Source organism: Cricetulus griseus, chromosome 4, assembly GCF_003668045.3.
Source record: "Cricetulus griseus strain 17A/GY chromosome 4, alternate assembly CriGri-PICRH-1.0, whole genome shotgun sequence".
Taxonomy (NCBI): domain Eukaryota; kingdom Metazoa; phylum Chordata; class Mammalia; order Rodentia; family Cricetidae; genus Cricetulus; species Cricetulus griseus.
Genome location: NC_048597.1, coordinates 71,845,710 through 71,867,084, shown reverse-complemented (window position 1 = coordinate 71,867,084; position 21,375 = coordinate 71,845,710). Strand labels below are relative to the sequence as shown.

Here is a 21,375-nt window from a genome sequence, read left to right as displayed (position 1 = left end):
ATCCAATGGAATGTTTGTTGTGTCTCCTGGCAGGAGAGCTTCCCCATCTTAAACCAAAACTTCTAGGCCAACAGAACTTAAGGTTGCAGGAACAGGAAGCAAAAATGTTCCTGGTAGGTCACTAGGGGTGAAAGTGAATGGAACCATTTCCTCTTCCACCCCATGAGTTCTGGACCTGTGGATCCTGGCAATAGGAGAAACTGTATCATATATTGGATGATGATTTAAAGCATATACTGCCTTAAGGAGAACCTGCCCCAGCTCTCCAGGTTGCTGCCACCTAAGTGTTGTTGTAACTGTGTTTTTAAAAGGCCATTCCATCTTTCTGTCAGCCCAGAGGCTTCAGGATAATAGGAAACATTGAAAGACCAGTGGATTCCATGGTTGTAGGCCCACTGTTGTCCTTCTATGGATGTGAAGTGATTTCTTTGGTCAGAAGCACAACCATGACCACTTGGTTTGTGGGCCAATTGGGTAATGACAGGGATGACTGGGGGGAAAAGACTGTCCACAGTGCAGGTCATCTTGCTTGATTATTGAACTCCTTCTCAGCTGAAGTCACCTTTTGATGAGCATTTAGATGGGAAACATATCTTCACATCCTTTGCCCATTTGGACAGATCTGTATACATCTTCCCCAGATGTCTTTCTCACAGTTTTCCAACCACACTCTAGCCAGCCAGTCTGTAGGCTTCAGCTCATGAATCAATGAACAATCACACATCTGACCATTTCTCTTTCCAAACAAGGTATATGACTATGTGTACTGCCTGAAGTTCTGCCCACTATAAAGATTTCCCTTTGCTGGCGTGCGTCTTTCAGGATTGTCTCAGAAAGGGGTTGTAATGCTGCAGCTGTCCACTTTAGGTGGTACTTACGTAGTGTTCAGAACCATCAGTAAACAGGGCCCTAGTCTCCTCTCCCTCAGACAGCTGACCATCAGGCACAGCTCATGAGGCTACGGTGCATGCTCAGTAGTAGAGGACATTGTAACAGGAGTTGAAACCATAGGCATTTGGACAACTTCATCAAGTAACTTGCTTGTGTCTTCAGGACCTGCTTGGGACCGATCGTGTATATACCATGTCTATTCAATATTGGACTGCTGCTGTGCATGTCCTCCTATATGGCTTGATGGGTCCCAAAATACCCAGATCCTAATGAGCAGCTCAGGTCACATGGTAGCCCATTGTAAAGCGTTCAGATTCCACTAAGGCCCAATAGCCGGCCAAGAGCTGTCACTCAAAGGGAGAGCAGTTGTCTGCGGGTGATGGTAGAGCCTTGCTCCAAAATTTCAAAAGGTCTCATCTATGATGCACCTATAGGGCCTGCCAAAGGCTACAAACAGCATCCCTATCTGCCACTGACACCTCAAGTACCACCATAGGGTCTGCTGGATCATATGGTCCCAAGTGGTAGAGAAGTCTGCATAGCAGTCTACACCCATTGAAAAGCCTTCTGTCCCAGCCCCATTCAAAAGCTAGCAGCTTTCTGAGTCACTTGGTTTATGGACCAGAGTGACACACCCAAGTGAGGAATGTGCTGTCTCCAGAAATGGACCACTAAACATTGTGTTTCTTTCTTGGTGATGGGAGGGGCCAGGTGCAATAACTTATCTTTCACCTTAGACAGAATATCCCAGCATGCCCCACACCACTGGACTCCTAAGAATTTCACTGAGGTAGAGGTCCTTGAAATTTGGTTGGATTTATTTCTCATCTGATGTGCATGTGTTAACAAGAAGTCAACCTCCTTCTCACTTGGTCCTGTCAGCTTAGTGTTGTCAATGTAGTGAACCAATGTGATATTTTGTAGGGAGCCGTTCCTGCATTCTCCATTACAATGATGGCGCCTGCAGGCACTGAATGTAAACAAGATTATTGCGCGCAATATTTTGTTGAAGAGATCTCTTTAAATGAAATGATGACATAAGTCTGCAGAGTTAATATATCCTAATAAAGTAAAACTGTAAATGTGTACCACTGGCCTTGCCAACTGAAAGCAGATTGCTTCTGGTGATCCTTATGGACAGGTACCAAGAAAAAGTCATTTGCTAGATCAATAGCTGCATACCATGTACCAGGAGATGTGTTAATCTGCTCAGATACCACATCTGGTACAGCAGCTGTAATCAGAGTCACTACTTGATTGAGTTTTCAGTAGTCAACTGTCATTCCTCACAATCCATCCATCTTCTGCACTGGCCAGATAGGAGAGTTAAAGGGAGATGTGGGAACCACCATCCCTGCATCTTTCAAGTCCTTGACAGTGGCACTAATTTCTGTGATTCCTCCAGGGATGTGATACTGGTTTTTTGTTTGTTTGTTTGTTTTTGATGGCAGAGGCAACTCTAGATGTTTCCATGTAGTCTCTCTAACCATAATAGCCCGCATCCCACAAGTCAGGGAGCCAGTGGGAGAATTCTGCCAACAACTTCTATCTATTCCAGTTATACGTTTTGGTTTTTTTGGTGGGGGGTTTCAAGGCAGGGTTTCTCTGTGATTTTGGAGGCTGTCCTGGAACTAGCTCTTGTAGACCAAGCTGGTCTCAAACTCACAGAGATCCACCTGCCTCTGCCTCCCGAATGCTGGGACTAAAGGCACGCATCCGGTCAGTTACACATTTTGGGACTGGACAGAACTCAACCACAGGATGAATTCTGTGAGTCAGACTTTAGCCAGTACTCCGTTAATCCCCTTACCTGCATAAGCCCCTGTTTTAAATGGAGGGCCACAGAGTTTCTTGGGATCTCCCAGAATCGGCATCAATTCAGAACCAGTGTACAATAGACCCCAGGAAGTCTGATTGTTTTCTTTCCCTTAGTGTAGGTCCTTTTGGGAAGGACTGGGGAATGGCTAACAGTAAACTCTTAGGTATTTTATCAGAGTTCTTTGGGGGAACTTGGCTGTCCCTTCATTCGCTTGTTCTGGGTCTACAAACTGACTGGAGTCTGAAAATTGGTTCATGAACTGAGATTCCCTTTTCCCATGAGCCAGTCTAACATTCATTTGTTTGAGGACCTTATTCTGTAATACAGATCAAACAATAGACTTCTGTCTTAGGGTTTCTGTTATTGTGAAGAGACATCATGACCATGGCAACTCTTGCAAAGGAAACATTTAATTGGGGCTGCCTCACAGGTTCAGAAGTTTAATCCACTGTCATCTTGGTAGGACACATGGCAGCATGCAGGCAGACATGGATCTGGATAAGGAGCTGGAGTTGGATCTACAGGCAGCAGGAAGAGACTGAGTGCAGTTTGGCCTGGTTTGAACATCTGCAACCTCAAATGCCACCACTAGTGACACACTGAGTTCAGCAAGGCCACCCCTTCTAGTAGTGCCACTCCCCATGAGTCTGTGGGGACCATTTTCTTTCAGATAACTATATTCCACTCCCTGGCCCCCATAGACTTGTAGCCATATCATAATACAGAAATGCATTGAGCCCAGCTTTAAAAGAACCCCATAAGTCCATAGTCTCTTCTGAGACTTATTCAGTCTCTTCACTGTAATCACATATAGAATCAACATAAAAAAGCAAATTACATACTTCAACACATAATGGCACAGGATACACATTACTGTTCCAAAATGGAGGAGAGGAAGGACAGTGAGGAAATACTGGCCCAAAGCAAGACCAAAAAGCAGTTGGGCAAATTCTAAACTCTGCATCTCCATGTCTGATGTCAAATTGTGATGTGGATATCTGATGTGCAACCCCTGTGTAAAGGTCATTTCAACTAGAGGTCATGATCCACAGCTTAAGAACCACTGGCTTAGACTGTTAAATGGGCATCTGGAGCTGGTCAATTTTATCACTGCATTCATTGTCTTCCTTCACTATTCTGAGATGCTAAATGTTGGTTGATTTTACCTCAGAGCTCATTCTTTTTCTTTGCCAATTTATCCAGAGGTGCTAGGAACAACCAATTGATGTCACCATTTTCCTTACTTTCCCACAAACTGTCAAAAGTTTTATATACAGAGTCACCAAGTCCATTGCCTCTCACAATTGGTGAATCAGGATAATCAGATAGATGCATTTGTCTCCTTCAGTTTGTAATATAATCCACTCCGTGGGCTTTCAATACTCCAAGCTTCTAGGAGAGGCTTCAGTAACTGTAGGTGTCAGCAAGTTGGAAAGCCTATTCCAGATACTTAAAAACATTCACCCTTATACTTCTGTTGTTTTAGAACCACTCCTGGTATCAAAGTCTGTATTAGTTAGGAGTCTCTAAAGGAACAGAACTGATACAATGAGTGTGTGTGTGTGTATAATTATATTACATATATGGGATATATAAAATATGTATATGGGATTTATTAGAGTGGCTTACAGGGTATGGTCCAGCTAGTACAGCAATGACTGGCTGTGAATGGACGGTCCAATAATCCAGTAATTGTTCAATCGAGGAAGCTGGATATCTCAGCTAGTCTTTGGTATACTCCAGAATCCCAAAGTATTAGGCTCTAATGCCAGTGAAGGAATGGACTTGCCAGCAAGAGTGAGAACATGCAGACAAAGAACAAGCTTCCTTCTTCCATGTCCTTCATATAGGTTGCCACCAGAAGGTGTGGTCAGATTAAAGTTATATCTTCCCACCTCCAAAGATCTGGATTAAAAATCTGATTTTAAAAATCATTTGAAAACAGTTTTCACTGGTGTACCCATCTGCTTGGGTTATAAATTTCAGTTATAACTGAAATTATAACTAATTTCAGTAGTTAGCAACCAAGTATAGCCATCTTATCTTGCTTTAAAAAATTAGAATCTATTTTATCATTTTCAACAACTTTATACATGTAAACAATGTACCTCAATCCTGTCCACCCCCCCAACTCTCCCCCATCCCCTTGAGTTACTCCCAACACTTCCCCCTTCCCTCCCCATGTCCTCTCGTTTTGCTGCATTGGAATACTGCTCATTGTTGACTTGATTGTGTGCAGGTGACTACAGCTGCTGAGTTCATGAGTGTGTTGGCCATGCCATGCCCAGAAGAGATCATTTCACAGCACCCTGCTCCATTGTCCAGCTCTGGTATTCTTCTATGATCCCTCTTCCATGGTGTTCCCTGAGCTTTATTGGGGAGGGGTTGATTTTATGTCCTATTTAGGGCTGAGTACTCAGTAGACACTTATTCTCTGTACTTTGACCAGTTCTGAGTCTCTACAATAACTGCTAGCTACTGCAGAGAGAAATTTCTGGCCATTGTTGAGGGCAACACTAAGCTTTCTATACAGACATAAAATATTTAGAAAGCAGTTTGACTACACACCCTTTTAGCCAGACAGCAAGTAGTAGAGTCTCCCTAGGGCCTATGACCTCCCTAGCCATGAGCGTTTGACTATGCTTACAGTAACAAGCATAAATTACCTCCTGGGAGCAAGTCTCAAACCCAACTGATTATCTCCATGACCCTGGTGCCACTATTTCACCAGTGGGCACATTGTTCCTACAATGTAGGTGTTGTAGCTTGCAGAGTTCTCTACTGTAGCAACCAGGACAGAAATTTTCAGATCAGTTTCAGTGTGCCCTTTCTATTTACTACAATGAAAATGTACCTGAAGCAATAGGATATTATCATCCAGATGTGGAAGATAATCACATCTGGGGAGGTGCTTCGTAGGCCTCCTAGACCAGTAACTCTCAAAGAATCCACCCCTGGCACTGGGATTTTCATTTAGTAATTCATGTCTTCTGGGAGCAGCATTGCCCACACATGCATGGTATATGTTCGGGCTCCTTTAAAAAATTATTATTTTTGTTATTTGAGGCAGGGTCTTACTATATAGCCTTGCCCTGGGCTCAAACTCACTGGGATCTTTCTGCCTCTTTCTCCAAAGCACAGAGATTAATGGCATGTGCTACCATGCCAGCCAAAACTCCCTTCCAAGAATTACATATTTATTGTCAGGTGGTGGTGGCACACGCCTTTAGTCCCAGCACTTGGGAGGCAGAGGCAGCCTGGTCTACAAGAGCTACTTCCAGGACAGTCTCCAAAGCACAGAGAAACCCTGTCTAACCCCCCCCCCCAAAAAAAAAAATAAGAAAAATCCTAAGATGCATGGGTACTGGAGTTACAGATGGTTTTAGCTTCTTAAAAGCAGCAAGTGCTTTTAAGCCGACTCATTTTTTCCAGCCCCTAAGATTCTATTAGAGAGAGGATGTGTATGTGTCTGTCTGTGTCTGTGTGATATATGTTTGACTGTGTCATGGTATGTGCAGAGGTCAAGAGGACAATTTTAGGGAGTTGGTTCTTTTTACCATGGGATCAGAGTCCAGTGGTCAAGTTTGGACCATCTCACCTGACCAAAAGGAACTTTATTTTTGTTTGTTGATGCAAAGAGTGAAGTGTTGACAGTCTTACGGCTTTATTGAGAAGAAAAGTAGGGACTGATTAATAGATTTAAGAACATTAAACCTTTTAATCCCAGCACTTGGGAGGCAGAGGCAGGCAGATCTCTGTGAGTTCCAGGCCAGCCTGATCTACAAAGTGAGTTCCAGGACAGGTTCCAAACCCTGTCAAGAAACCCTGTCTCGACCCCCCCCCCAAAAAAAAAAAAACCCTTAAACTTAGATAGGATTGCTCAGATCATCAGACAGAATAGGGATATACATAGCAAGAGGAGCTATGCAAGGAGGTAGAGTGCTATTATTATTGCCCTGAATAAAATACCAATACAGAGAAGGGAAGAGGACTTAATGAATGCACTGAGTGGAGACTGGATGTATATGTCTGTACATGTGTTTAGATAAGAGAGGCCATGGGCTAAGTTTCTGGCCCAGCAGCAAAAAATGTTAATTAAAAAAATTATAAATGGACATGTGTTTCAATGGTAGAGCACTTGCTGCCTGACATGAGGGAGGTCCTGGGTTCAATCCTCAGCTTAGAATTGGAAGATGAATACTACTAAGAAGTTGTTACTTAGAACAGGTGTAGTAGACACATGCTTGTAATCCTCGTTCTTTGAAGGCTGAGCCAGGGGAATCCTCCACTAACTTGAAGCCAGCCTAGACTGCAGAGCAAAGATCCTGTCTCTGGAGCTGGGGAGATAGATCTGCTCAGGGGTTAAGAGCACTGGCTGTTTTTCCAGAGGTCCCGAGTTCAATTCCCAGCAACCACATGGTGGCTCATAGCCATCCGTAATGAGATCTGGTGCCCTCTTCTGATGTGCAGGCATACATGCAGGCAGAACCCTATATATATAATAAGTAAATAAATCTTAAAAATAAAAAAGCCAGCTGGGCGTTGGTGGCGCACGCCTTTAATCCCAGTACTCGGGAGGCAGAGGCAGGTGGATCTCTGTGAGTTCAAGACCAGCCTGGTCTACAGAGCGAGTGCCAGGATAGGCACCAAAGAGAGAAGCCCTGTCTCAAAAACAAAAAACAAAACAAAAAAAAAAAAAAAAAAAAAAATTCCTGCCTCAAGAAAAGGGAAAGACGATAGTTACTATTGTGGTTTAGATGAGAATGTACCCCAAAGGCTCATGTATTTGAATACTTAGTCCCCAGTTGGTAGTGATGCTTAGGGAGATTGCCCTGTAAGTTGCTCTTGGTCCTGGCATAGTATGACACAACAGAAAAGTAACTGACAGTTATTTAGGGAGGTACCTGCTTAATAAAGGAAGTAGGTCAATAGGGTTGGGCTTTGATGGTTTGTAGCCCTGCCCTGCTTCCTGCTTCTTGATTCTCACTTCCTGCTTCCTGTCTCTGCTTCCTGTGTGCCATTGAGGTTGAGATATAATTTCTCACTTTCTTGCTGTTTGCCTGCATATATATGTATGTGCATTTTATGTATGTCTGGAATGCATGGAGGCCAGCAGAGGAGGTTGGATCCCTTGGAACTGGACTTACAGTGGTGAGCTGCCATGTGAGTGCTGGGAACTGAAGTCAAGTCCTGAAAGATCAGCTTCTCTTGACCTCTAAACCATCTTTCCAGCACCTGTATTTTGTTCTTAGTCATGGTAACCCCCCCCCCCCCCTTTCAAGACAGATTTTCTCAGTGTAGCCCTGGCTGTCCTAGAACCCGCTCTGTAGACCAGGCTGGTCTCTAACTCACAGAGATTCCACTGTCTCTACTCCCAAGTGCTGGGATTAACGGTGTGCACCACCACCACCACCTGGCTGGTCATGGTGTTTTATCACATTACAGAAAGTTATTTATACAGATACTAGGAGTTCACTAGAGCACGTGCTCTGAAAACATGAGTACTTTCATTCAAATCCCTGGAATTCATATAAAAAGCTAGGCATGGCCAGGCATGGTGATGCACACCGTTATCCCAGTACTTGGGAAGCAGAGGCAGGCAGATAGATCTCTTATGAGTTCCAGTATGGTCTACATAGCAAGTTTCAGGACAGCCAAATCATCATAACAAAATAGTAAGACCTTGTCAAAAAAGAAAAAGCATGGCTGTATGTGCCTGTAACCCCACCATTTGGTGACAGAGGACAGGTGGGTCCTTGAGAGCTTGCTGTCCTGCTAGCCTAGCCAAAAAGTAAAAATTGTGAGCTTCTAGTTCACTGAGAGACCCTGTCCCAAGGGTCTTGCTCTGGCCTGTTCATGTGCATGTACCCACACACTCAAATGTGTACACCACATACAATATGACACATACATACAAATAAAATAAAAGGTACAGTAATTTAAAAAATAGGGAGCCTGCAGATCCCGATGTCTGTATAATCTGGTACATCACAGTTTACTCTCTTCTGGAAGGTATTAGCAGAGCTTCTGTTTCTTTGGAAGCCAGTGGTGTGCTTTTGGGGAGTGAGAAGCATCTGAGTCTTTGGGGCTGTGGTCAACTAAGCCCATCTTAAGCAAAATCTTGGAAGGGCTAATTTTTTGTTTGTTTTGTTTTGGCATCACATTTGTATGCATTGCTTTTCCATTTCTGTGACTAGATACCTGACAAGGAGCAACTTAGGGGAGGAGAAGTTTATTATTTCAGCTTACAGTTTAAAGGAGGAAGGAGATAGAGTCAGTATGTCTGGGAAAGCATGGTACCAGAGTCCTGAGGCAGAGAGATGATCACATAGCCTCACCGGTCCGGAAGCTGACAGTAAGTAGACAGGATGTGGAGCCAGGCTACCAAAGTTCAGGATGTGCTTCTGGCAACTCTGCCTCCTGTGGGGCTTCCCCTCTTATAGGTTCCAAAGCCATGCTGTTGCCTGGGGATCAAGTGTAGAAACACATGAGCCTATGGGGGACATGTCACATTTAAAACACAGAATAAGGCCATATTCTGACTTCCAAAATTCACTCTTTCTATAGAATGCTTCTGAATTCCATCAGCCCCTGCCCCAATGCACAGTAATTATGCTTTATGCTTAGTTTTATTCCAGCTGTGTCTCTAAATTATGGTCTTTCAAAAACAAAAGGTTAGTTTAACTCATATCCTTGGTCTCATAAATGCTTAGTACATACTAGGGTTAGTGGCTATCTGGTACATGGATTTTATTGTTTTGGGTCCACATTGAAGGTGTAATGGTGCCCTCATGATCTGTGGTGTTTAACTGTTTGGAGTTACGTTGTTTTGTTCATTTATTTTTGAGACAAGATCTCTCTATTTACCCTTGGCTGTCCTGGAATTGACTATGTAGACCAGTCTGGCCTTGAACTCATGGAGATCTGCCTGTTTTTGCCTTCCGTGTCTAGCTGTTCAACTGTTTAAAATCATACAAATGCTGTGATAAATATCCTTGGATGAGAACAGAAATAGAACTTACTGTACTGTAAAGTAAAATCAGTATGGTATACACCAAACTTGGAATAGAAGCTCTGTGCTTCTTGAAATTGGGATGAACTTTTAAGGTTATATGTATACCACACAAGGGAGTTTGCCTATTGGGAATTGTGGGTGTCCCAAATGCATTGACTTAGATAAATTCTTTACCTAACTTTGTCCTGAGGCTTAGCTCAGAGGCAATGAGTGACGACTTAACAGATTTTTCTGAGTGGAAATCTACACCATATGTTTCTGCCTTTCTTGTCTATAAAATGTAGGTATCTGAATCTGTGCTTCTGGATTGTTGTAGTTCTCAAGTCATGTCACCAAGACTACAAACCACAAGCTTGGTTCCAGCATTTGGGAAAATGGAAGCAGGAGAACTGAAGTTAAAGACCAACGTGGGCTACACATAGTGAGACCATCTTTAAAAAGAAAGTTCTTGGTGCTGGGGAGATGGCTCGTCTTTTTAGAGTTCTTGTTACTCTTGCAGAGGATCTGGGTTCAAGTCCCAACAACCCACATGGTGGCTCATAATCATCCGTAACTCAATTTCCAAGGGATTAGACTCCTTCTGGCATACAAGTGCATATATATACATGCAGCCAATTCTCATACATATAAGATAAAATAAACCTTTAAAAAATAAAAAGCTTGGGGCTTTAGAGATGGTTCCCAAATTAAAAGCATCCGTTGTTCTTTCAGAAGTCCTGAGTTTGGTTCCCAGGACACATGTGAAACAGGTCACAACTGACTTAAGCCCCAGGGCAACTGATGTCCTCTTGTAGCCTTCCCAGACATTTGGTTCATGAATACCTTCCCATACACATATATGAATAATTAAACACAAGAAATAATTAAACACAAGAAATAAACCTTACAAAAAGCTTGTTAAACTGTTTTCCATGAGTAAATACTCTTTGTTATGCTTACTGCTCCTAATATCCATTTTAGGTGGATTGGTATTAAGCCAATTGCTCTTGATTAGTAAGAAACAAGGTTTTGGGTTTTTTGTTTTGTTTTGTTTTTTAATTTAAGTAGTTATCTATATTTGAAAGGTGTAAGTTTTCCAAATATGAAAGATGCCTATTGAAAAACAATGTAGAAGCCAGTAACAAGGACCATAAAAAAGTTCAGTTCAGCCGGGCGTTGGTGGCGCATGCCTTTTATCCCAGCACTCGGGAGGCAGAGGCAGGCGGATCTCTGTGAGTTCCAGACCAGCCTGGTCTACAAGAGCTAGTTCCAGGACAGCCTCCAAAGCCACAGAGAAACCTTGTCTCCAATACAAAACAAAACAAAAAAGTTCAGTTCTGGCTGGGTAGTTGTGGCACACAACTTTAATCCCAGCACTCAGGAGGCAGAGACAAGTGGGTCTCTGGCAGCTTGGTCTACAGAGTGAGTTCAGAACAGCCAGGGCTACACAGAGAAACCCTGTCTAAACCAAACCAAAACAAAACAAAAAAAGTTCAGTTCTTTAATTAAGGGCATTTACAGAAAGTCTAATGTTGAGAAAACATGCCTACTGAGAAAGTTATGTGTATAGTTTGCTCAAGATCACAGGTTCAGTTCCAGAGAGTGTGTGTAATAGTATGCTCAGGATCACAGATTCAGTTCCCAGCACCAAGACAAGAAAAAAAGAAACCAAAACTATGCTCAAAGGGGTTCATGGCATTGAGGAAGCTTGGAGAGATGGCTCAGCAGTTTAGAGTACTTGTTGCTCTTGCAGAGGAACTGGGGGAAATTGGGGGGGGAAAAATAATATCAGGGTTGCTTCATTGAGTAGCCTTACAGAGTAAAATATCATCCTGCCAGAAAGGTAATCACAAAGCATACAAAAACACCCATGCTAACATTAAGTTAAAAATTCTCATAAGTAGGTATATACAGGGCTTTAAGAAAGCCATAAACTGTCTTGGCATGGTGGCACACACCTTTAATCCCAGCACTTGGGGAGTCAGAGGCAGGTGGATCTCTGTCATTTTGAGGCCAGCCTGGTCTACATTGTGATTCAGAATAGCCAGGGCTACATAGAGAGACACTGTCTCAAAAACAACAAAAAACTTCAAAGGCCAGCATGATGGCTCAGCGGGTAAAGGTGCTTGCCATCAAGCCTGACAACCTGAGTTCAATCTCTGGAATCCCCTGATAGAAAAAAGAGAAATGATTCCTGCAAGTTGTCCTTTGACCTCCATGTGCACTTGCAGGAATGTTTGCATACACAGAAATACGCACTAAGTAATCATAATACCTGCCGGGTAGCTATAGGGAATATATTGCTTAAGTCACTAATCAGAGGAAAGAAAGAAAAGAGGCGTTAGCTAAGTGAAGATAAGATAAATTAGAATAATATATGAATGATTAAACTGGTAAATCCCATATCCCTCAGGACAGTGCTAGAATGGGAGTGGTGATGGTCTTGCTGCTGAAGCCATCTCCTAAGGAGGTGCAGACTCAGATTAAAACTGAGATTCTTTTCAATCTGGGATAGATCTCTGTGCGTCAGAAAAAAATTGAAAAGGTGGTGGTGAGTAGTTTCCCCTCAAATTTGGCACATTTGCATGATTTCAGACTATTTCCTGGATGAGGAGAGACTTCTGTACTAGTTTTACATAGGCTATTACTGAAGATCAGGTATTATGCTTTTAAAACCCTTTTGTTTTCCTTACCTGGTACTGGGGACAGAACCCCAGAGCTTTGTGCTGCCCTGTGACTGAGCTACACTCCCAGGTGGGATTCTTGAAGTGCATTCTCTGAGGCAGTGGTAATGGAGCCAGTGAGCTAGCTGATGGTTGTGAGTTTTGCAGTACAACTTTTAATGGTTAGCTGATAATTCTTGTTGACGACAGAATTTAGGGACCCTTAAAAAATGTGTCAACTGGGCTGGAGAGATGGCTCAGAGGTTAAGAGCACTGGCTGCTCTTCTAGAGGTCTTGAGTTCAATTCCCAGCAACCACATGGTGCCTCACAACCATCTGTGATAAGGTCTGGTGCCCTCTTCTGCCTGCAGGGACACGTGCAGACAGAACACTGAATACATGATAGATGGATGGATGCATGCATGCATGCAGACAGAACACTGTTTACATGATAGATAGAAAGAAAGAAAATGCCAGGCATTGGTGGCGCAGTGTTTAATCTTAGCACTTGGGAGGCAGAGGCAAGCGGATCTCTGTGAGTTCAAGGCCAGCCTGGTCTCCAGAGCGAGTGCCAGGATAGGCTCCAAAGCTACACAGAGAAACCTTGTCTTAAAAAAAAAAAAAGAAAGAAAAGAAAAAGAAAAAGAAAAAAGAAAGAAATTTGTCAAGCATGTAAGCCCTTTGCTTGGGTATGTGTATATGTGTTCACGTATGTGCATGTGGCTATCCACCTATGTGCAAGTGCATTTATGTGCTTTGAGAGCCAAAGGTTGGTAGTGAATGTCTTCCTCAGAAATTGCTCTTCAGGGACTGAAGAGTTAGCTGTTCTAGTTAATTTTCTATGCAATGATAAGACACCTTGGTGGAGGTGACATATAAAAGAACATGTTTATTGGGGTGCAGAGTTTCATGGGGTTAGAGTCCATGACCATCATGGCAGGAGTGTAGCAGCAGCTTATATTCTGATCTATAGGAACAAGCCAAAGGGAGAGGGAGGAAGGGAGACAGAGATATAACTGGAATGGCATAGGCCTTTTGAAACATCAAAACCAGTGACAGATCTTTCCCATTGAGACCACACTCCTAATCCTTCCCAAAGGGTTCCACCAACTGGAGACCAACTATTCTAATATATGAGCCTATGGGGGCCATTCTCATTTAAATCACTACAATGGATCAGCAGTTCAGAGCACTGGCTGCTCTTGTAGAGGCCCCAGGTTTGATTCCCAGCACCCACATAGTGTCTTAAAACAGGCAACTCCAGTCTGGGGGCGGGGGTGATCTGATATCTTCTGGACTCTGTGTGGCACAGCACACACACAGTACACAGACATATTTGCAGGCAAAACACCCATACAAATGATGAAATGTTTTTGAAAAATCAATCTCCACCTTTTGTTTTAACTTACTTATTTTGCAAGTGTTTGGGGCACTTTGCCACAGCATGCATGTGAAGTCAAAAGGGTAGCTTTCAGGAGTGGGTTCTTATTTTCCACCCTGATTCAGTCAGATCTCCATGTTTGCTGTTTCAGAGAGTACTCCAGGCTAGCTAGTCCTCGAGCTTCTAGGTGACTCTTGTCTTGGCTCTCATCTCACTATAGGAGTGCTGGGTTATAGCTGCATGCCACCACATGGCAGCTTCTCACAAGGGCTGCAGGATGGTTAAGCTTCAACAGCCAACACCTTTACCCATTGGGCAACACCACCCCCCCACCCCCCACCCCCCTCCCCCCACTCCCCCCCCCCCCCCCCCCGCCAACTTCCTTTTGAGACAGGGTCTCTTTCCAAGCCTGTAGCTCACTGATATGCTAGAGTGGCTGGCCATGGATCTCCTTGCCTTTGTCTTCCCCATGCCTGGCCTTTCACTTAGGCGCCAGTGGTGTGAACTCAGGTGTTTGTGCTCGTGTTGTAACCACTTCAGTGGCCATCTTTCCACCCCAATTTTCCTTCTTTCTTTCTTTCTTTCTTTCTTTCTTTCTTTCTTTCTTTCTTTCTTTTGTTCTTCCAGTGAAACTTCCTTAAAACAATAAAAACAAAAAACAGCAAAGGACTGTTTGGAAAGTAGTTCAACTTGAATTTTCAAAACTTTCGTTAAAATGGAATTTTTTTTGGTTTGGATTTTGGGTTTATTTGTTAAAGAAATCACAAATATGGGACCTTATACATACTAGGCAAGCACTCCCCCTCCCCTTCCCTCTCACGCTTTCTTTTTGAGGCCTTGTCTCATGCAGCTCTAGATGGATGGCCTGGAACTTACATCTGCCTGTTTTGCCTTCCTAGGGCTGAGTTAAAAGCTCCCCTCCCCCCCAATCTTACTACACACTTGACTTCGTTTTCTGTGTTTTTTATCACCTGGGGAGGAGGGTACAAACATGTATGTGGTTAGAGGATAACTATGGAGTTGGTTCTCTACCATTTACATTGATTTTGGAGAGCAAACTCAGGTCATAAGGTTTGCACAGTACACTTTGTACTGCTGAGCCAAGTAACTGACCATGGCTCTCCCTCCCTCCCTCCCTCCCTCCCTCCCTCTCCCTCCCTCTCCCTCCCTCCCCTCTCTTTTCTTTCTTGGTTGTTTTTAAGACAGGGTTTCTCCATGTGGCTTTGGAGCCTATCCTAGCACTTGCTCTGTAGACCTTGCTGCCTTGAACTCCGAGATCTACTTGCCTCTGCCTCCTGAATTCTAGATTAAAAGTGTGCACCACCATCACCTGGCTCCCCCCACCCCCACCCCCGCCCCCCCATGGTCTCTTAGTTTGTGTCTGTTGTAACTAGGGAACTACACCATATGTGAGCCATCAATGAAAAGTGTGAGGAAATATGTCTGTGATGGTTCTAACAAAAGAAGGCTGTATCAAAACTTAGTTTTGTTTTTGTTTTTTTGTTTTGTTTTGTTTTTTGTTTTTTTCCAAGACAGGGTTTCTCTGTGTATAGACTTTGAGCCTATCCTGGTATTCAATCTGTAGACCAGACTAGCCTCAAACTCACAGAGATCCACCTGCCTGCCTCCTAAGTGCTGAGATTAAAGGTTTATGCCAGCAGCACCCAGCCAGAACTTACTTAAAAGTTAAGTAAATTTATATCAGTTATCTGAAACCAAACCTCCAAAATACATTGTGAATGATGGTACATGTGTCCATGTACACACATGACACAAAGTATATTTAGGATATTGTTATAGACAATAGTACAACCAGAATGTACAGTGACAAAACATTCTTAAATTATTGAGAATACAATGAAGAAACAGTTCATTATAGAGGAGGGTGGTTAGTAGATTTGTTTGACAGATACCGATATAGAAATCAGATAAGATTTTTCTTCAGAATAATTGTGTTTCTCTCTTAAGGTATCCAAGCCCACCAATGGGTTCTGTCTCAGCACCCAACTTGTCTGCAGCAGAAGAAAATGTGGAATATGTACGGACTCTGTATGATTTTCCTGGGAATGATGCTGAAGACCTGCCCTTTAAAAAGGGGGAGATTCTAGTGATAATAGAGAAGCCCGAAGAACAGTGGTGGAGTGCCCGGAACAAGGATGGCCGGGTTGGGATGATTCCTGTTCCTTATGTTGAAAAGCTTGTGAGGTCTTCGCCACATGGAAAGCATGGAAATAGGAATTCTAATAGTTACGGCATCCCAGAACCTGCTCACGCATATGCTCAACCTCAGACCACAACTCCTCTACCTACAGTTGCCAGTACTCCTGGGGCATCGATCAACCCTTTGCCATCCACACAGAATGGACCTGTCTTTGCAAAAGCAATCCAGAAGAGAGTACCTTGTGCTTATGACAAGACTGCCTTGGCATTGGAGGTAAAAATCTATCAAGACTGGCCTTTGAACATGGGTTTTCATTTCTAATCTTAAGTTAGCCATCCACTTAAAGTTACTTGTGTTCTTGGGAATTAGACTGGGGATTTCAAAGGATGCACTATTAATGTCTTGTCCTTTCCTAGTCATCATTTCAGTCCAGGTTCCCAGCCTGCTTGCTCTCTTTTCTGCTCCCAAAGCCTCATAGGTAGCTGGTTTTCTTTCCAGCAGGGAAAATGATAATTAGAAAGACCCATTACCTATGAGCAAAATTAGCATTCAGAGATAACAGTGCTACTTGTATAAATCCATATCTCCAACATTGTAATTAAGGAGCAATATAAATAAAATGTCTTAAAATTTAACTAGGCAGAGAAAAGAGTTTAAAATGTATCGCCCTTGCTTGTTACAGATTTTGCAAATCATAATAGTATAAAATAGAACTTGAACATTGTCAGTGTCATCTTGTTTTTGTTTTTTTTGGGGGGGTCATCATTTGGGGAGGGCCTAGGCCCTCCTCCATGTGTCTAGGCTGAACGAGTAACACTCTATGGGGAATGGGCTCCCAAAGTCCATTCGTACACTAGGGATAAATACTGATCCGCTACCAGAGGTCCCATAGATTGCCCAGGTCTCCTAACTGACACCCATGTTCAGGGGGCCTGGTTCCATCCTATGCTAGTTTCTGAGCTGTCAGTCTGGGGTCCATGAGCTCCCCTTATTCAGGTCAGCTGTTTCTGTGGGTTTCTCCAGCCTGGTCTTGACCCCCTTGCTCATCACTCCTCCCTCTCTGCAACTGGATTCCAGGAATTCAGCTCAGCTTAGCTGTGGGTCTCTGCTTCTGCTTCCATCAGCTACTGGATGAAGGCTCTAGGATGGCATATAAGGTAGTCATCAATCTTATTTTAGGGGAAGGGCATTTAGGATAGCCTCTTCACTGTTGCTTAGAATCTTCTTTGGGGTCATCCTTGTATATCTCTGGACATTTCCCTAGTGCCAGTTTTCTCTTTAAACCTATAATGGCTCCCTCTATTAAGGTATCTCTCATCTTGCTCTCCTTCTCTATTCTTCCACCGACTCAAATCTTCTTCCTGGTCCCTCATGTCCTCCTCTTCTCCCCTTCTCTTTCTCCTAACTCCCTCTCCCCTCTCCCCATGCTCCCAATTTGCTCAGGAGATCTTGTCCCTTTCCCTTTCTTCGGGGGACCATGTATGTCTCTCTTAGAGTCCCCCTTATTTCCTAGCTTCTCTGGAGGTGTGGGTTGTAGGCTGATATCCTTTGGTCTATGTCTAATCACTCATCATATCCATATATGAGTGAATACATACCATGTTCGTCTTTCTGCGACTGGGTTATCAAGGAACATTTCTTGAGCAAACATATATTACTTAGTATTTCCTTTTTGTTGAAGTGTAACAACATCATAAAAAAATGTAGTGTTGGGATTAAAGGCACTCGACACCATGCCCAGCTTGTTTTTTTTTTTTAAGATTGATTGATTGATTGATTGATTGATTGATTTTGCAGCAGTCTGCATGTATTCCTGCAGGTCAGAAGAGGGCACCAGATCTCATTACAGATCTCATTACAGATGGTTGTGAGTCATCATGTGGTTGCTGGGAATTGAACTCAGGACCTCTGGAAGAGCTGCAAGTGCTCTTAACCTCTGAACCATCTCTAGCCCCTCTATTTTGTTTTAAGACAGTCTTATGTAGCTGAGGCTGGCCTCCACTACACTATGTAGCTGAAGCTTACCAGTAGCCGAGATCCTCCCATCTCTGCTTTCCAAGTGATGGATTACAAGCATGCCACACTCTTAACAAAAAAAGGTGGCTTAGGGATCTTTTGTCTTTGCACATAAGTGTGAGGTTGTACTTGTATGTGTGTACACAGGTGTGAAGACAGCTTCCTGTGCTGCTCTTAGCCTTTTTTTTTTTTTTTGGAGAAAAAGTCTTACTGGCTGGCACCCACCAGTTAGGCTAGCCTGGCTGGCCAGTGAGCCCCAGGATCTGCCTGTTCTGCCTCCTCCATGCTGGAATACCCAGCTTTTTCATGTGGGTTCTGGGAATCAAACCTTCATGCTTGCAAGACAAATAAGCACTTTACCAGGTGAGCTGTTACCTTAGCCCTGGCTAGCTCTGAGTATTATTTGATAATGTGGAATTGTGTTTCACAAATCTCCACTCTTTCAGATCTGGCTTCTGTGAAATGCAAATAACTCTGTCAACCATCCTCAATACATTGTTATGAAACCAAATGACAGAGTATTTGTGAAGATGCTTTGTAATCCACAAAGTGCTATGTAACTATCACTATGATTATAGTTGGATATGCTTGCCTAGTATTACTGCATGTGTTAGAAACACTAAGATTAAGTTAGTTGACTATTTTTGTGTATTTTCCCAGAGGTGGGAATAGGAGAAAGTTGAGAGAAAGCTCAGGTGTCCTGCAGGAAAATGAAGTAATGGAATGGAACTGATTGCTTTGAAAACAGAAAGTAACCCACAGTGCCTGTAGTTGAGGCTGACCTTCAGTTCTTTGTCGTTATTCTTGTTGTTTGTCAAGACAGGGTTTCTTTGTGTAGCCCTAGCTGTGCAGACCAGGCTGGTCTTGAACTCGAAGATATCTACCTGCCTCTTCTCCCGAGTGTTGGATTAAAGGCGTGCACCACCACTACCTGAGGTAGCCTTCAGTTCTTGTTTCTCCTACATCTGTATATACATAGCACATACAGCATGAATACAGATAAAAATTAGCTATAGGTTTATTAGCCAGATGGTTTGGCATGTAAAAGCACATATTGGTCTTATAGGGGACTGGAGTTAAGTTCTCAGCATCCATGTTGGGCGGCTCATGGTGGTTTGTAATTCCAGCTCCAGGGGGATCCAGTGTCTTTGGCTTCTTCAGGCATCTGCAGACACACCCATAGATAAAATAAATGGTTTTTTTTTTTTGTTTTTTTTTTTTGGGGTTTTCGAGACAGGGTTTCTCTGTGTAGCTTTGGAGCCTATACTGGCACTCGCTATGTAGACCAGGCTGGCCTCAAACCTAGATCTGCCTGCCTCTGCCTCCCGAGTGCTGGGATTAAAGGTGAGTGCCACCAACACCTGGCCAATAAATGTATTTTTAAAATTAACCATAATTCATGTAACTTTCTGCTAATTATTCCTGGGCCAATTAACTTTGGCTCAGGAATAATACCTAAGTGAGTTACACTTGAAAATTTTGTTTCAGGGCCAGTGACTAAGTATCTCTTCTTTTGACTTAGAAGAGTGAGTACCTACAGTTTTATATCAGGGACCAGGATTGAGGAGGGGTCCAGTTGTGTTTATAGCCGGAAAGAAACCAGAATAAGGGCCAGGCACGTGCCTACAGTCCCAGCACTCAAGAGGCTGAGGTAGGAGGAGTGGAGGTTTGGGAGTCTAATTGGCTGATCAGACTTGCACTACCATGAAACAAGTGTGCTCTTACTCGCCCTTTTCCCTCTCTTATTCTTCTTCCCCTCCCCTCCCTTCCCCTCCCTTCCCCTCCCTTCCCCTCCCCTCCCCCCCTCCCCCTCTCATCCTCTGTTCTTTCTCTCTCCTTCTGTGTATCTCTCTTTGTGTTGTGTTTTCTCCTGTCTTCGTCTGTGTCTCTCCTCCTCCTTCCCTCTCCCTCTCCCTTTCACTCTCCCTCTCCCCTCTCTGTCTCTCCCCCCCCCTCTCTCTCTCTCACACACACACACACATACACACCACACACACACACACACACACACACACACACACACACACACACACACACACACACACGGAGGCACACCTCTTATTTAGGAATGGGATCTCATTATGTAGCTCTGGCTGTCCTGGAACTTGCTACATAGACCATGCCAAACTCAAAGATATCCACCTCCCTTTGCTACCCAAGTGCTGAGATTAAAGACATGTGCTATCACACCTGCTCTGTTATTTTAATATTTTAGTATTTTATGTGTATGGTATTTTGCCCACATATGTCCTTTACATATGTCTTTACATATGTACATGCAGTGCCCTCAGAAGCCAGAAGAAGGTGTTGGGTCCCCTGGAACTAGAGTTACAGGTGATTGTAAGCCACCGTGTAAGAGCTAAGAACGCAGCCCAGGTCCTCTAGAAGAGCAGCCAATGCTCTTAACTGCTGAGCCATCTTTCCATCTTCCATACACCTATCTTGACTGGTCCACATCTCACCCTTGGATACTTTGGGCTGTTAATACCTTCTACCGTGGTTCTGGGTATAGTACCACATACTTGCAATTCCAGTACTAGAGAGATAGAGGCATGATTAGGAGCCAGGCTTGACAACGGGAGACCCTAACTCAGAGAAACAAAGCAAAATGAAATGCCATCCTTTTTGCATTGCCTTTTGGTATAGTTGTCATCTCAGAATAGGACTCAGAATACATTAGGGTGAAAGCATTCATGCGCTTGTTTGTTGAAGTCTGATTCTGTTTTCTTTTGTTTTTCTAGACAGGATTTCACTATGCATCCCAGGCTGGCCTCAAACTCTACTGATTGTCCTTCTTGCCTGGCTTGATCTTTGTTTCTAAAGACTGTAAGATAACACACATACTTGACCTCTCAAATCCCATTTCTCATGATGCTGACCCAGCTGTCACCAAACATCATCACAGGCTTTAGGTGGTGCTTCACTGGAAGAATGTGATAGTGGAACCCTAGAAGACCTTTACTGCCCCACTGAGGTGTTCCCTATAAACTGTGACATAAGAAAGCAATGTTTCTCTGCTTTTGCTGTCTTATAAAACTATTCGGATAGTAATGCATGTTCGATTTTGTTAAAAAACAGTTCTCTTGGGACTGTTGCAACTAGGTTATTAGTGAAAGTATTAAAATTAAGTTGAGGAAAAGTAGGGCAAAATGTGCCAGTCATTGGAACTTCCTTATTCCCTTAGGTAGTACCAAGGAGAAGAGTGATGGTGTTGGTGAGCAGAATTTCCTGAATTATTTCACAATTTGTGTTGTTTTGTTTTTCCCTGTAAAAATAATGTTTGAAGGTGGTAATGTAGATCAGCTCTCAGTTTGATTTCCAACACTACAAAGTTTAAATTTTAAAGGTTCCCTGCAAATGGAGCTATTTTCCTCTTGTTTCTCAAGAAGTGAGTTGATTTGTGATATGTAAGGGAACTGTAGATGTGTCCTCACTCCTTGACAGCAGAGC

The 21,375-nt window shown here is 43.3% G+C and overlaps 1 protein-coding gene across 2 annotated transcripts in view; it reads left to right on the top strand.

The window, feature by feature from the left end:
• Crkl (CRK like proto-oncogene, adaptor protein) overlaps positions 1-21,375 on the top strand; it is a 38,502-nt gene that overhangs the window by 3,635 nt on the left and 13,492 nt on the right. Inside the window, exons 2-3 of one of the 2 annotated variants that reach the window (XM_027413199.2) lie at positions 10,010-10,146; positions 15,717-15,852. In XM_027413199.2, coding sequence (XP_027269000.1) covers positions 10,010-10,118 — 109 coding nt within the window. In that variant the 3' untranslated portion in view covers positions 10,119-10,146; positions 15,717-15,852. Of the gene's footprint in view, positions 1-10,009; positions 10,147-15,716; positions 16,183-21,375 lie in introns of those variants that run through there. The other variant, XM_027413198.2, reaches the window with a different exon arrangement.